Source organism: Cervus canadensis, chromosome 9, assembly GCF_019320065.1.
Source record: "Cervus canadensis isolate Bull #8, Minnesota chromosome 9, ASM1932006v1, whole genome shotgun sequence".
Taxonomy (NCBI): Eukaryota; Metazoa; Chordata; class Mammalia; order Artiodactyla; family Cervidae; genus Cervus; species Cervus canadensis.
In genome coordinates, this window is record NC_057394.1 from 60,310,175 (window position 1) to 60,327,502 (window position 17,328).

The window sequence follows — 17,328 nt, forward strand, 5'->3', positions numbered from 1 at the left end:
ACCTGGGTTTGATCCCTAGGTTGGGAAGATCCCCTGGAGGAGGGGATGGCAACCCATTCCAGTCTTCTTGCCTGAAGAATCCCCATGGGCAGAGGAGCCTGACAGGCTGCAGTCCATGGGGTCATAGAGTCGGACATGACTAAGTGACTAAGCACAGCACAGTCTACATTTAATTAGAAATGAAAGTCACTAGTACTAAGTGGAGGATTTTCCAATTTGTTTTTTTTTTTACCCTTTGCCTCTTCCTAATTATATCAAAATAATGACAGTAATATTTTCTCAAGTAACTGGGAATTGTCCCTAATTTGTAAGCTTCTAAGCATTAATCAAAGTCTTAAAAGTGACTTTGAAGTAATGTGTTTTTTTTTCACTAGTAGATCTCTTCTTCAATAATAGAAATAGCTGAATTGCCTGTCTGCTAAGTGCAACAGATTATGGGGAAAATAACTGCTTAGAAAACCAGTTCACTTCATGCCTATTTTGACATTAGCGTAAATGTAGTTATGTTAAGCTGGTTTGCTATTGATAGTAAACATTTTGAGAGACTTGGGTGGATAATTAGTTACAGGAAACATACTTTGCTTTCCAAAATTCATGTTTCTGCTCCAACATTAGCACTCTCAGCACTCAAAAGAAGCAAAAAACATCTAGAATCACTTAGCAGATATGTAACTGGATGAAAATCTTCCATTATCTGGAGTTTGGTGGGTGGGTGTGGGGTGGGGTGGTGATGGGATACCAAAAATCTCCTAAATAGCTATCCAAGGCTCTCAGCCATTTTGTTGTTCTCTAAGTTGGGACAGAGTCAGATCTAAGAATACAAGAGACCTGGGTTCAATCCCTGGGTTGGGAAGATCCTCTGGAGAAAGAGATGGCAACCCCACTGCAATATTCTTGCCTGGGAAATCCCATGGACAGAGGATACAGTCCATGGGATCGCAAAAGAATCAGAGACAACTCAGTGACTAAACAATAACAATCATCCCACTGTAATGAAGCTATCTGGAGTAATGATGGTTTGTTATTTTAGATATTCTTATATTTGCCTAAAGTATACATTTATCATTTACCAGAAGAACTTTGTCTTCAATTTTCCTTAGTAGGCTTGTGAGATAGAAATCTCACTGGCTAGCTAACTATCAAAGTCACTTCATTATGAGGTAGCTCCTTAAGACTATACAGTAAACAAATGTTAACTCTTTACGAGAGGTTTGCAAAATCCAGTGTTACTGATATCAATTCCTGATCAGTGGTAGAGCACAGAGGCTGCTGTAACAGACAAAAGGCACAAGAAGGGAATTACAGGTGGTGTGAATTTGGGGAAAAGGTCTGACTTAAGAGCAAGAGAACCATGATCCAGTAACAGGTGTGTTAAACAACCAGCCCAACAGCACTGCAAAATTCTTCTTTTGGTATCTATGCTAATAATTGGAAGACTCTGATGCTGGGAAAGACTGAGGGCAAGGAGAGAAGGGGGCAACAGAGGATGTGGTGGTTGGGCGGCATCACTGACTCAATGGACATGAGTTTGTGCAAACTCAAGGTGACGGTGATGGACAGGGAAGCCTGGCGTGCTGTAGTTCATCGGGTTGCAGAGAGTCGGACACAACTTAGCAACTGAACAACAACAACAACAATGCTAATAATTAGTAAACATTAGGATAAAAGGAGGTCCTTTCTAGGGGATCTATTATTGCCCTTAGTAAGGGGGTTATCAAATTACAAAATACTTATTTTTCCCTTATAATATCATGTTTGTCTGCTGTCTCTAGACTGTCCATCACGAAAGAACCTAGAGATCTGGGGTCTTAACTTTCTTATGCTGGTTTGCTTCTTTTCCTGTGCACAGCTATCGTCTTTTAACGTCCTCTCTAGTTTGAAGGCTTTGTTCCCATTCTGTATGCCAATAAAAGAAAAAGACTTAATAAAATTTGGGGTGAGAGTGAAGGAAGGGATGTGCTTTTTCCAGTAAATTTGCCACCCACTTTTTTGGGTCAACTTTTAAAATTCAAGTATAATGCTGTGGTACATATACACCATGGAATATTACTCAGCCATTAAAAAGAATTCATTTGAATCAGTTCTAATGAGATGGATGAACTGGAGCCCATCATAAAGAGTGAAGTAAGCCAGAAAGATAAAGATCAATACGGTATACTAACGCATATATATGGAATTTAGAAAGATGGTAATGATAACCCTATGTGCAAAACAGAAAAAGAGACACAGAAATACAGAACAGAATTTTGGACTCTGTGGGAGAAAGCAAGGGTGGGATGTTTTGAGAGAATAGCATCAAAACATGTATATTATCTATGGTGAAACAGATCACCAGCCCAGGCTGGATGCAAGAGACAAGTGCTCGGGCCTGGTGCACTGGGAAGACCCAGAGGAATCGGGTGGAGAGGGAGGTGGGAGGGGGAATCGGGATGGGGAATACGTGTAAATCCATGGCTGATTCATGTCAATGTACGACAAAAACTACTACAATATTGTAAAGTAATTAGCTTCCAACTAATGAAAATTAATGGAAAAAAAATTCAAGTAAAATATACTCATAATAAAGTGTATAAATCTCAAGTGCAGAGGCAGTGAACTTTAAAAGCAAACACATCCTTGTAACACCTATACCCCGCCGGCCTCCCGGAGTCTCTCTTGGACTTGACCCAGGCCCTGCCAAAGGACCCCTGCCCCTCAACCGCCTGACTTCTATCATCACAGACTAGGTTGGTGTGTTTTTGCATTTCATAAAGTGGGATCAAATAGTATGTACTCTTCTGTGTCTGGCTTCTTTGGTTCAACATCGCTCCCGGGAGAGGCACCGACACTGTTGTGCCCAGCAGCTCTTGATTCTCTGTCTCCGCCATGACAATGTCCAACCGTGTGATTTTTGACCATGTGTCACAATTGGTATCTCATCTACGACTGTGTTATTTCCAGCTTGGGGTTATGATGAGTAATGTTGCCATGAGTATCTTGACCATGTCTTTTGCAGCAGGTATGTGTGTATTTCAGCTGGGTGGATATGCTGGATAGACTCAGGTTTAGGAGATACTGTTAAATAGGTTTCCAAAGTGGTCTTTCCAGTTTACATTTCCCAGGATCAGTGTATGAGGGCTTCCTTTGTTTGTATCCTCACCAAAACTTGATATTGACAGTTTCTTTTTCTTTTTTTTTTCCTTTTAATTTTAGCCATTCTGGTGGGCGTCTATTCTCTTCTTTAAAATTTTTATTTGGGGATAAATGAATTATTTTTTATTCTGCCTGTCACAGATATTTTTAGAAACAAGAACTAGTAGTTTTTGTTTTTGAGAAGTTAAAGAATGTGCTAGGCTTTTGCTCCAGAACTATGGACACAAAGACATTTTTATATAGTAGCACTATTCATTCAAGTATATAACTTGCAGATAAATACGGACAGATAATTTATTATCTATCATCTAGCCAGCCCACCAGTACTTGGAAACTCAAAACAGGAAGAGGCATGTCAGGATGGGTGTTCTTGAAGGCAATGTGCTAGAGGCGGGGAGGCTCTTCAAAACTCTACTGAGGGCTGGAACAGAAATATTGATTATTTTGGTCTGTGTATTTTATGGGATTCATTAAAGTGCTTCTTTAAATAGTAAGTTCCTACTGTATTTAAATATATATTTTTAATTATAACAAAGGGCCAAGACATGTTCTTTATTGTTATTTCTATTGCATGAAGAAAAGTATTCTTGTAAATATGTCCATATGTTTTGTGTTATGTCATAAATTCATACTAATGAGAATTCATTATATATAAAGATAGGTTTCACCAGTAAAAAGTCTATGTTACAGACTTTCTGAAAAAGAAATATAGTTTTATTACCTTCATGTAAAGAACAGTTAGAGTGCTCAGAGGATGACGTCTTCTGGTTAATTTCATTTTCTGGGAAATAATTTGGTTAACCAGAGAGTACACACAGACTCACACACACACCCCACACATCTATAGCAGTGAGGACACCAGGAGGAATCAACTTGACAAAAACCAATTATCTTGCGGTTTGTGACACTGGGTCTTGTGACTTCAGCACTGAAAGCATTCTGACTCATCTTAAATCTTCACTTATTTGGGTTATGGTTAAGCAAGACTTCTTCTATTTTCTTTGAAAGAGCTGTCATTATAACTATTTGATTTATTTACTTTTGGCTGTGCTGGGTCTTTGCTGTCGCACAGGCTTTTCTCTAGCTGTGGTGAGCAGAGGCTACCCTCCAGTTGTGGCGCGTGGGCTTCTCACTGCGCTGGCTCCTCTGGCTGGGGAGCACCGGCTCTAGGGGTGACGGCTTCAGTTGCACGGGCTTCTCACTGCGCTGGCTCCTCTGGTTGGGGAGCACCGGCTCTAGGGGCGACGGCTTCAGTAGCACGGGCTTCTCACTGCGCTGGCTCCTCTGGCTGGGGAGCACCGGCTCTAGGGGCGACGGCTTCAGTAGCACGGGCTTCTCACTGCGCTGGCTCCTCTGGCTGGGGAGCACCGGCTCTAGGGGCGACGGCTTCAGTTGCACAGGCTTCTCACTGCGCTGGCTCCTCTGGCTGGGGAGCACCGGCTCTAGGGGTGACGGCTTTAGTTGCACGGGCTTCTCACTGTGGTGGCTCCTCTGGCTGGGGAGCACCGGCTCTAGGGGCGACGGCTTCAGTTGCACGGGCTTCTCACTGTGGTGGCTCCTCTGGCTGGGGAGCACCGGCTCTAGGGGCGACGGCTTCAGTAGCTGTGGTTCCCGGGCTCAGAGCACAGTCTCAGTAGTTGTGCACGGGCTTAATTGCTCCATGCTATGTGGGATCTTCCTGCATCTGGTATCCAACCCATGCCTCCTGCACTGGCAGGCGGATTCTTTACCGGTGAGCCAACAGGGAAGCCCAAAGACTTCCTTTATCTATAAACCCTACAAGCAAGCCAATCTTCTACTATTCCTTTAGAATTAATGAAAAGAGTAGAAAGGTTTCAGTGGCTTTGTAGAAAGCACATCCATTCTACAGAGTAAAAAAAGTATAGATGACTAATACTAATACTAAATAGATCACTAAATACTTATTGGATGAAGAAATAGATATACATGGATATTGAGGATACCTGGGAGCAGTGATTTATTTTATTAAACATTAGCTTCTGTTATTTCTCCATGTTTGACTAACATACACTTTTTTGCTATTGACTTGTACCCTTCAAACAAAAAGGATGCTGAATTAAGGTAAACTTCTGTATAGTATTTGTAAAATAACAAATTGTAAACCAATGGAAACAATAAAAAAATTTTTCTTTATGATTCTTGATATTTTGACATAAAATAAAGAGCTATTAAATACCTGTTAGGTTGCTAGTTGCTCTAATGGTGAAATGGTACTGCAAAAAAGAGCAGATAGGGACCTTCCTATTTTAGGGAATTCCCTGTTTCTTGCAGTAACATCTCATTGCCAGGGAAAAACAAAACAAAACAAAACATTCATGATTCATGTATTTAACAAAGATGATTCTTGTTAGAAGAGTGTGTACTCTTGGATGGTGACAAGGAACTAAACTATTACCCGGGTGACAACATACTGTCATTTTACAATGAGTTGTTATGAGCAACTTCACGTCTCTCCTTCAAGAATTAAAAATTTTTTACTTCAGAAGAGCAGGGAGCTGTATGTAACCATGAGCATGTACAACAGGCAGCTTAAACTCAAGAGTTCAAAACTGGCCCCAGAGCCCATCCTCCACGCTCCCCACGTTCTCTCAACAAGAGGCAATGGGCAACCCCATTCTTTCAGCTGTCCAGGGCACATATCTGGGAATCGTCTTTGGCTTCTCTCTCCCTCACATCTCACACCTAGACCGCTCACATAGCCTCTCAACTTTGGTGGCATCTGCCCATCTTGTACCACATCCACGCCAGCCCTGAGTCAGCGGTCACCTCCGCCCACCTGGACCACTTCAACAGCATCCTACTCACTTCCTGCCCTGCCCCCCAACCCTTGCCCCCTGACAATCCCCTCTCCACAAAATAACCAGGGGTAATTTATCGAAACATGTGGTTCGAAATATGTTTTAAAAATACCAGCATGATTAAACTCTTAAAAAGCCTGACTTAACTCCAGTTTCTCGAATTGTTTCTAGGAATGAAATAGCATTTGTTTCTCTTCTTTGTCATATGCATTATCATACTTTTTGCTTACTTCTATTTATGCCAGCTTCGTGAGTTTTGTTTAATTTTTGAGATAATATGGGGATTCAGGCCCTATATATTATTTTAAAACTTGCTATTTTTATATTATGTACCTTTAGAAAGCATTATTCTTGGTATTTGAACTTTCTTTTCAACATATTTACCACAATTATTTAGACCTGATTCTGTGTTTAACTGCTTCTAATGCTCATTGCTGGTCCTTTAATACCACAGAATTCCCATTCTTTTTTTTTTTTTTTTTAATATTTATTTGGCTATACCCAGTCTTAGTGCAGTATGTGGGATCTAGTTGCCCAACCAGGGATTGCACCTGGACCCCCTGCACTGAGAGCATGGAATCTTAGCCACTGGACCACTAGGGAAGTCCCAAGTTCCCCATTCTCAAGGAATTTGATTCCTTTCTTAACTGGCTAGAATACTGATATATGTATATATATATATAATGTATATACATATTTCACTTCAAAATTATTTCTAAAACAGATACTTAAGTTACATATTTTTAAAGTCTCTGAATATCTGAAAATGTCCTTCTGTCAGTTTTGCACTTCAGCTGAGTAGAGAATTCTTGGGTCACAACTTTTATCCCCTTAGATCCTGCAGACGTTCTTCACAATCTTCAGGTGTTCAATACATGTAACATGAATTTTTCTATCTTGGATGACAGCTTAGTTTTTGTCTGCCTGTTTGCTTTTACATTTTCTTTGTTTTTGAAGTGTTAAATTCCATGAGGCTGTAGTGAGGTGAGGTGTTTATCTCTTTTCATTAACTTTGCCTGGCACTCAGTAAAGTTCTTTTGATCCATTGACTTAGGCCTGTCTTCAGCTCAGCACATTTTTACTATTACTTGAATTATTGCTTATGTGTGATTTTTGGTGGGCTCTTTGGGACTATTGCTGGCTCATTCAGTATATATTTACTGAGCACTTACCATCAGCTGAGTACGGCTCTACTTGTTGGGAAGGCTCATGGCTCCATATGTTAGCCCTCTGCCCTGTTTTTATTGACCAGCTTTCTTAGAGTTTCTACCTCTACAGGATGGAATAACAATTCGAGTTTTCCATTCACATTAGTAGTTAGACTTAAGACTGGATTGAGTCTGTTCTTCCTCCTTTTAATGTAGATTTCAACCTTGGCATTGCATTTTTCATTTTCTTCGAGTCCTTCCTTATGGCATTCAATTCCCTTATTATTCCTGCTTGCCTCTTGGCCAGATCCTTGTAAGATGTCTTATTTCACATACTTCAGGTTTCTTTGAATTGTGAGAACACAAAACAGATGTTTTCTAAAAATCTTTGTTTTCTGAAGAAAATATTCTAGCCTATCGACATCTTCTTCTTCTATATCTTATTATTTATTATTCTATCCTCACTGCAGAATAATTTTATAGATCTCATCTTGTTTAATCTTTTTGTGCTCTTATTTTTGGATGATGAGACAGCTGTTCGAAACTGTTCAACAACAGGTTGGACAGAGTCTCCACTTTGTTATTATTAGAAGTCTCCTTGAAGATTTTAGACTGGTATTAGAAGTTGAAGCAAAGCTATAAACAATAGCTCAAGAGCTCAGCAGGAAAGGAGCTGGGACTGCGGACAGTCACAGCATGAGCGCTTCATCTCCACATCATTTCTTATTTTGTTTGGAAAGACCATTGCAGTGGGGCCATTTGGCCTTTGTTTGATCTCGTCTTCATGCCAAGGATAAGTTGAGGCTGGTCTGGCCCCTTTCCCAGGGTTATTGCCTTTCCAGCTTTCTGCTTGTCGTTTTCTGCCACCGTGTAAAACCTAGACCTCCCCACCCCCATCGGTCCCCAGCGCTGGTGTCAGACACTGCTACTTGGTAGTAACAACCTGGAGGTCAAGAGATTGTCTTGACCTTAAAGAAAATGAAAAACGCAATGCCAAAGTGGAAATTACATTAAAAGTAGGAAGACCAGACTCAAGCCAGCCTTAAGTCTAATTACTAATGTGAATGGATAACTTTGTTATACCACACTGTAGAGGTAAAAACCCCAAGGAAGCTGGTGAAAAAAAACAGCAGAGAGCTAACATATGGAGCCTTCTCACCAGCTCTCGGGGTCTCTCTTCTCCTCCCCATCTCTCCAAATAAGAGATGTTAACGTGATTTGTGGTCTTATGGACTTACTTGCTAGTATTGCTGTTTCTTAGGAGTCTGAATTGCCTTTGGTACTACTATTCATAGGGGTCACATTGCATTAAATTTAGCAAAAACTCTTCAGAGCTTCTCAGATGTCACTAACACTCTTCCCTATCACACGGGCTTTCCACTGTTTACAGCCTTTTAGTTTTTCAATCCTTCTAATGGTCGCCTGTCAAAGACTGAGCTCGATGCCTTTGCTCATAGAGGCTGGAAGTCAGGACTGCATTTCTCGGTGGTGCTCAGTTAAGCTGTCCTCTTATGGCCATGGAGAGGCCACTGCAGCCTGGCGCGCTGCAGTCCATGGCGTCACAAAGAGTCGGACACGACTTGGTGACTGAACAACAACATGGCCACTGATGCCACGAGACGAGTCACTCGTGTGCTGAGAAGCAGTAATTAGCATTTACTGCTCTCTCTGGAAATACAGATGCTCCCTGACAGGACTGCCTCCATTTCCCCCTGCTGCACTCCCCCCATCCCCCCCCCACCCCGCCCCACCCCCAGCAACTCTTTGCTCTCTTGCTGTCACCTCTGTCTACACAGCCTTCCTCTTGGCTTACGCTGCTCTTCTATACAGATGACCATAAAAGCACAGAGATATCTGCAAGATATGCAAGCCTGTCTGGTCCTAATATTGCTCTTGAACTTGAGTCATAACTTAAAATCTTCAAGCACATGCACCCCAATGTTCATCGCAGCACTGTTTATAATAGCCAGGACATGGAAGCAACCTAGATGCCCATCAGCAGATGAATGGATAAGGAAGCTGTGGTACATATACACCATGGAATTTTACTCAGCCGTCAAAAGGAATTCATTTGAACCAGTCCTAATGAGATGGATGAAACTGGAGCCCCTTATACAGAGTGAAGTAAGCCAGAAAGATAAAGAACATTACAGCATACTAACACATATATATGGAATTTAGAAAGATGGTAACGATAACCCTATATGCAAAACAGAAAAAGAGACACAGAAATACAGAACAGACTTTTGAACTCTGTGGGAGAAGGTGAGGGTGGGATGTTTCAAAAGAACAGCATGTATACTATCTATGGTGAAACAGATCACCAGCCCAGGTGGGATGCATGAGACAAGTGCTCCGGCCTGGTGCACTGGGAAGACCCAGAGGAATCGGGTGGAGAGGGAGGTGGGAGGGGGGATCGGGATGGGGAATAAGTGTAAATCTATGGCTGATTCATATCAATGTATGACAAAACCCACTGAAATGTTGTGAAGTAATTAGCCTCCAACTAATAAAAAAATTAAAAAAAAAAAAAACAAAAAAAAACAAAAAAAAACAAAAAAAATCTTCAAGTATCATGCCTGACGTTTTTCCATGGGTGTCCCAGTAGTGCGAAAACATCAGAACAGCCAGAGCAAACATCTGCTTTCTCCACAAGCCTCTCCTTCTCCTCTGTCCCCAAGGGCTCAAAAACCTCACCATGCCCCTCTCCCCACATTCCATCAGGAACTCTCTGCGGTCCTACCTCCCTACTGTCCCACCCTTTCCTCTTCATTTCAATTACCCTGGTTTGGGTGCCTATCACTTCTCACGTGAATAACTGAAGTGATGCTATGATTTGATTTCCTGCCTTTCACTTCTCTCTCCTCTGAGATTATATCCCTTCATGGGCTTCCCAGGTGGCTCAGTGGTAAAGAATCTACCTGCCAATGCAGGAGATGCAGGTGACTCGGTTCGATGCCTGGTGTTAGGAAGATCCCCTGGAGGAGGAAATGGCAACCCACCCCAGTGTTCTTGCCTGGAGAATCCCATGGACAGAGGAGCCTGGTGGGCTGCAGTCCACGGGGTTGGTAAGAGTCAGACACGGCTGAGCATGAGCACAGTACTTAAATTATAAAACTTATTTTTTCTTAGGAAAATATTATTTATTTATTTGGCTGTGCCCAGTCTTAGATGTGAAGTATGGAGTCTTTAGCTGAGGCTTGTGGGAGCTAGTTCCCCAACCAGTAAATGAACCTGGGTCCCCTGCATTGGGAGCGTGGAGTCTTAGCCACTGGACCACCAGGGAAGTCCCTGCAACTACTTACAGAAGATAAAACCACACCACTCCCTCTCTCAGTCGTTTCCACACTCCTCACTGACTACAAGAGGTAGTCAGCATGGATTCACCTTCTCTCCAGTTTTCTCTCCACCACCCCCTACACACAGGCCCACCCCGAAGCTCTGAGCCCCAGTCATGCTGGAGTTTGCCATTCTCCAAACAGCCTCGTGTTAAAGTCTTTGTCCTCTTCTCATTGGTTCCTTCTATCTTGACCGGAGCTACCCAGACTGCATTTGGTGTGTGAACATTTGTTACTGGTCTGTGATAAAATAGGTCATGTAAATTGATAGTAATCATTTAGAAATTTATATGACAATTTGACAAAGTAATTTTAGGTTTGTTGAACCTAATATGTAGTAATATGGGCTTGGATTTTGTATGCTGGTTTTTTATATCATTTTTTTCAGTAATTCATTTCTATTTTATTATATAAAGTACTAATCTGTTAAAAGGAAAAGAGAATTGAAGAACAAGGTAGCCTTTGTGAGGAGTTACTGGAAACAATCAAGTGGGCTACTGCAGAAATAAGCTTCTTTGCGTGCGTTCTAAGTCACTTCAGTCATGTCTGACTCGTGACCCCATGGGCTGTAGCTTCCTTAGGATCCACTAAACTGGTTATAGGATGTTAGAGAAACACGAACATAAAGGTATTACTTTCCCAATTAACATGTGTGAAGGACTGGTCTTAAAAAAGAAAAAAGTATTCATTTGTGATCAATTGAATAAAAAACAAAACCTGGCCCCTTTCCACAGAAAGTTCGAGAAGCTCTGGTCAAAACCATCTTTCCAACAGCATCCTTAAAAGAGCTGCCAGGTGAAACCTACTCATCCTTCATGGTCCAGCTCAAATGATACCTCCTCTGTGAGCCCTCCCTTCCTTACCTGCCCAGCCTAAAAGCTGCTCACACAGCTGCTCCATAACCACAGCATTTAGTGAAAAACTTTCTGAAGATTTACCAGTTGTGTCTTCTCTTACATCTACATGCATCTTCTTCACAAGGTTGGGTGTTGAGGTCAAGAACCATTATGCAAAACAGATATTCAGTCCACTGGGTGAAACATAGTTATTAGAGATTAAATAAAGTGAATGGGGAAATGCTTTCCATTCTTTACCTACCGCAAAGTGGGGGCTCTGAATAAAGTTCCTGACCAGGCATCCACTTGCCTCCCAGCCTCAAAGCCTTTTGCATTTCACACTGAGTGGTAACCTGTCCTTGGCTAGCCCCCAGCTCACACCTGAGATCACACAGTGTCAGCCCTTTCTCTATGCTGTGCCTTCCACTGGGCATTGTTCTCACCCTGGTTTGTCTGGTAAATACTCATGTGTCCTTCAAGACTCGGGTCACGGATCCTTTCCTTCAAAATCTATCCTAAGATTTCCCTCATGGTCCAGTGGTTGAGAAGCCACCTGCCAGTGCAGAGGGCTCAGGTTTTAACCCTGGTCCGAGAAGACCCCACATGCTTCGGGGCAACTAAGCCCATGAGCCACAACTACTGAGCCCAAGCACTCTCGAGCCCATGCTCTGCAACAAGAGAAGCCGCTGCAGTGAGAAGCCCGGGCACCACAACTAAAGTAGCTCCCACTCACCGCAACTGGAGAAAGCCCATGTGCAGCAGCAAAGACCCAGCAGAGCCAAAAATGACGTAAATAAATAAAATGTGAAATCCATCCTTTAATCTCTCTCCTCCAGGCATCCACCGCATTCTCGTACTTGTTCTCCCCAGACACTTGCATATTAAACAGAAATGATCTGTGCAGGTGCCTGTCGTCCCCACGCCTCTAGGCTGGTACCTTTGCTGAGGACGGAGATAATACCTTATTAATCTCTGTGCCCTCAGCACCAATCACAGTGCACATCAGTGTTCAAAAACACGATTTATCTTGAACAGAATGCCCAGTTTGAACCACTGAAGGAAAAGAAGATAACTGTTGGTCCACGGAGATATCATGCCAGGCAAAACAAATCAGAGAAAGGCTAGTTTAGTCGAGCCTGAGAATGAAATTACGGATGGCTGATTAGGAAAAAAACACTAAAGAGAAGATAGAATTAAACTCAGTGGCTTTTTGTAGAAATGGATATTTTCTTTTGTTAGGGAAAGCTGGAATCAGAGATTCCGATTCTGAACTGAGTATAACTGGAGTTACTACAGATTCTACTATTCTAACAAGGAAACTCTTGCTATTGATTTGTAAAAGGTTCAATCACCAGGATGCTATGATATCCCCTGAGGAAGCCAGTCAAGAAGCAAGAGGAGGTTACTGGTGAAAGATGTCTTAATTGAGAAGAGGGACCCACAGCGCAACAGAGGGATACGTGGAAGAGGCATTAACTTGGGGCAAGACATTCCCTTTGCTCAGATATCGGTCCAGCCTCCTGGAATCAATGCACAGGTTTCAAGCTGTGCTTGTAAAGTTACCCCAAAGGATGATTTGCTAGTTCCTGGCCAGACCTTGTGCTGTCCACCAAGGAAACACCCCTGGTTACTGGGATTACACAATAACCTCAAGACAGTTGGATGGTATAAGTCAATCAGAACTACGTGGGACTGGCAGGAGATGCCTCAAAGGGTACCAAATCCAGGTCTCCTTGCTTTGGTTGCAAACTACAGATCCATATTCCACAGGAGGCCCTGTCTATCTTTGGCCAGTAGCTATTGTCAACTGCCACTAGGGTTACAAACTGAAGACCAGAAAGCCCATTTAACACCTTGGTGGATTAAAAAAAAAAAGAAAAAAAACTCCCTAAGGGAAACACTTGAAAATATTTTAAGTCATCGTAGTGGATCTGACTTTTCTTCCTTTGACTGATCTTATAAACATAACATTTATCTTAAAGGATTGATGTGAGATTAAATGCAAAATGATGTTTGTAAAAGTAACTATAGCATGGTGCCCAATGAATACCAATCAACACATTAACCAGAAGGGCATTCTGATTCCTTCAATTAAAAACATATTCTTGTATTTCTTCCTAGAACTGTGAATCTTCCAGTGGCCCTTTTGTTCACAGGGTAAAACCCAGTGTTGCCATGTTCTCACGGCATCCAGGGCTAGATCACCATCTGGTCCTCACGACGTGGCCAGCCTTCTCCCTTGCCATCATCTCCCACCACGCACACAGTCTTCTCGCTCACACTGAATTACATGCTCCTCTCTGAACTCACTGTGCTCGCACAGGCCTCAGTGCACTTGTACGTGCTGCGTCCTGTGTGAGGAATGTCCTGACTCCTCAACCAGCTGGAAAATTCCTCAGGATCTTTCAAGAGTGAACTCAAGCATTTCATCTTCCATAAAGCCGATTCTCGCTCACCCCGCCAGAAGCATGCACGTTCTTCTCTGCAGAACTTAGGAAACCGTTTGCTTGTCTTCAAGTTCCTTCTTTGACAGCAAGGACTACATTTTGTTTTTCTGTCCCATCAATCATTTAAGAAATGAATGAACGATGTGACTACACTCCCTCTTCAGTCTAGGTGCCAGTGCTGTTTGGCATCACCCTCATCTCCTGGGAACCCCTCCTTTTGGCTCTTATTCACCTACTGCCTGGCCTGGGAGCTCAGAGCCCCTCAGAAGCTGCCCTCAATGCCCAGGGCAATGAGCATTTGTTAAGTGAAAGAAAATTCAATCGTTCAGTGTTACATTGTTCTAGCAGAGGTGGGATACTCATAGGTCTAGATAAGGGAAATCAGGAAGTCTGATGCTTTTGGGGTCACCGGTCAACCTACTGCTTCCTGGACAGGAGGAAAGGTGAGGTCAAATATTTTTACTAAAATTCAACTAAGACAGCCACAGAGTGACCCACAGACTTTATGCAGACATTTTGGCATTAGTTAATTTTTTCTGACTGTCTGGCTAGGATACAGATAAATTTCTCCAGTTGTTCTGGGGTGGGTCTAATTGGGTGACCAGATGATTTTCTCGGTTCGTTCATGTTGATTACCTGTAAATTATCCAGGATAATTCGGAGGGAGTGCACCTGTCGTCGAACAGCCCCCGAAAACCTTTCGTAGGTGGCAGCATCATATTCACTCATTTGGATCTCCTTTAGCCTAAAATTGGAGGGTGAAAAAGACAATAGCTGAGAGCAAGCACCCGCGGGTCTTTTACTGATAGTCACCTACTGCTAGAAGTAGCCACCTTCTTAGTGACTCGGTTTGCCTTTGGGGAGAAAAAGCAGGCAGTCACAGAGAACAGATGTACGGACGCCAAGGGGGGAGGGGGTGGGGCAGCAGGAACCGGGAGGCTGGGGTTGATGCATGCAGGCCACTGACTGCTGCGGTTGATTAGTTGCTGAGTCTCATCCCCATGAACTATGGCCTGCCCACCAGGCTCCTGTCCATGGGATTTCCCAGGTAAGAATACCGGAGTGGGTTGCCATTTCCTTCTCTTCCCCACCCAGGGATCAAATCCGCATCTCCTGCATTGGCAGGCAGGTTCTCTGCTGCTGAGCCACCAGCGAAGCCTGTACGCTGTTGATGAAAGTGAAAGTGAAACCCACTCAGTCTTGTCTGACTCTTTGAGACTCCACGGACTATACAGTCCATGGAATTCTCCAGGCCACAATACCGAAGTGGGTAGCCTTTCCCTTCTCCAGGGGATCTTCCCAACCCAGATCTCCCTCATTGCACACGGATTCTTTACCAGCTGGGCCACAAGGGCAGCCCAGGAACACTGGAGTGGGTAGCCTATCCCTTCTCCAGCGGATCTTCCTGACCCAGGAATGGAACCGGGGTCTCCTGCATTGCAAGTGGATTCTTTACCAACTGAGCTAGCAGGGAATATATAAAATAGACAACTGACAGGAACACACTGCACCGCACAGGGAAGTCTACACTTAATCCACTGTGGCGTCCTAAGTGGCAGGGAAGTCGAAAGGGGGGGATACATGTATATGTGCGGCTGGTTCATTCTGCTGTGCTGGAGAAACTAACACGACATTGTAAAGTAATCATACTTCAATAAAAAGTAATTAATAACAAATAACAATTAAAAAAATACAGAAATCCAGCTCGTTCAAGTAAAGAGGAAAAAAGGAAAGGCAACAAGTGATGTCTCCAGCTAATATTTGAAAAGAGAGGAATGTGTGTGTAGTGATGCGCTGGGAAATGGTTAACAAGTTGCCCTGCAGGGGAAAAGCAGGCCTGATTTGTAGTGTTTGCTGACGTTTGTGGTAACTGATTTTAAGCTATCAATAGAGAGGCCCCTGAATTAGAAAGAGCCAGTGTGCGTTGGCTGTGTAGCACACCACTACTGTATCCCAGACGTGTGCCCGTGATGTTGGCAGACGGTCAGTTCCTGTGGCAGGTTCCTAGAAAGATCCTGTGGGATGCTTTTTAGGACCAAGGACATATATTTGGTTGGCCAAGATAACAGCTCCTGCCCAGAGACTGTCAATAAATGGGTTGCTGCGTAAAACAGGAGTTTTCTGAAACTGCCAACTGTGTACTTTTAACAGGATAATCGTGTGCTGAGACTATTGCGGCGCTGAAACTCTGGTGCTCCTTTTTATTACTCTTTCATTATTTGCTTCAGCGGCAGCCCTGCCTCCGCACTGGCAGTTTCCTGAACGCACCCCGTGCCCTTGCCTCTGAGGCTCTGCCTGGTTTCTCTCCCACCCTTCTTTACCTGCTGACTCCCGTGAACTCTTCAAACCAATGGTCACCTCCTCCAGGAAGCCTGCTCTGATGCCCTGGTCTGTGGTCTGGGCTCTAACATCACTTCATGCTTGTCTCTATACAGTGGTTGCTACCTGTGCTGTAGTCTGCTCCCTGTCTCCCCAGCTGTCTCCTTTGTTTTTTCTCATCTTTCTCTGCATGGTGGTTCGCACGATACCTAGCATAATAGATGCTCAAAACAAACTGAGATAAATCACTGAAATACAAATAAGACTCCACTGTTTAAAATGTGTGCATGCTGCGTGCTTAGTGGTGTCCGACTCCTTGTGACCCCATGGACTGTAGCCCACCAGGCTCCTCTGTCCATGGGATTCTCCAGGCAACAATACTGAGGTGGGTTGCCAGTTCCTCCTCCAGGGAATCTTCCAGACCCAGGGACTGAACCCACATTTCCTGTGTCCCCTGCATTACAGGCAGATTCTATACCAGCTGAGCCATCAGAAAAGCCCCACAGTATCTTAAACTAGTCAGAAGTAGGTTTTGTAGTGTTGTATTCATAACAGGCTAATTTGATGACATATTTCTACAAATTTCTATAAATGTAAAGGGTTCTAACACTAGGATAGGGAAACATGAATGCATATCAAAAGCCCAACCACAACATAGTTTTCTAAGCTATTGCTACTGTATGTGTGCGTGTATGTGTGTACATGCGTGTGCATGCATGCAATATTGGAAGTATGGATCCTCGGTGTTGAGTTGAAACTCTTATCTGGAGGATATCTCTATTGCCCTTGGCTGGAGATGAACCCCCTAATGCTCTCACTGAGGATGAATGGTTTCTATTCCTCCCAGCAGGCCACGCTTTGGGAAGATTCCATCCATCCCAGGGCAGAGCGCTGGAGTCTTATTAGAATCACACAATGTTAGGCTTAGACCACCATGAGGGCAGACGGGCGGTTCCTGCCTTACCACCTGGCTGGTCAGCTGGTGCCACCTCAAGTGTCAACACCTAGCTCAAAGGTCACGTCCTATGAAGTCTTGCTTGGTCCCTCCACGATCAGTCTCTTTCACGCATCTTCCATAGATATCTGCTGTGGAACCTATGCATTTTATCGCTTTTAATGCATGTCTATTTTGCTCTATCAGAGTGTTTTTCAAACATATTTTCCACAGTAGAAAATGAGCTTCACATTGAGATCCAGTATACAAAAAATGCATGTACACACACGCATGTGTGTACTTGAGCCAAATATTTAATGAAGTATAATGAACTTTACTACACGTGAGGTGCTCT

At 43.3% G+C, this 17,328-nt stretch overlaps 1 protein-coding gene across 1 annotated transcript in view; it reads right to left on the reverse strand.

The window, feature by feature from the left end:
* The window catches only part of VWA8 (von Willebrand factor A domain containing 8), a 367,922-nt gene that overhangs the window by 27,156 nt on the left and 323,438 nt on the right, over positions 1-17,328 (reverse strand). Inside the window, exon 40 of the mRNA XM_043478154.1 lies at positions 14,357-14,465. Coding sequence (XP_043334089.1) covers positions 14,357-14,465 — 109 coding nt within the window. The remainder of the gene's footprint in view (positions 1-14,356; positions 14,466-17,328) is intronic.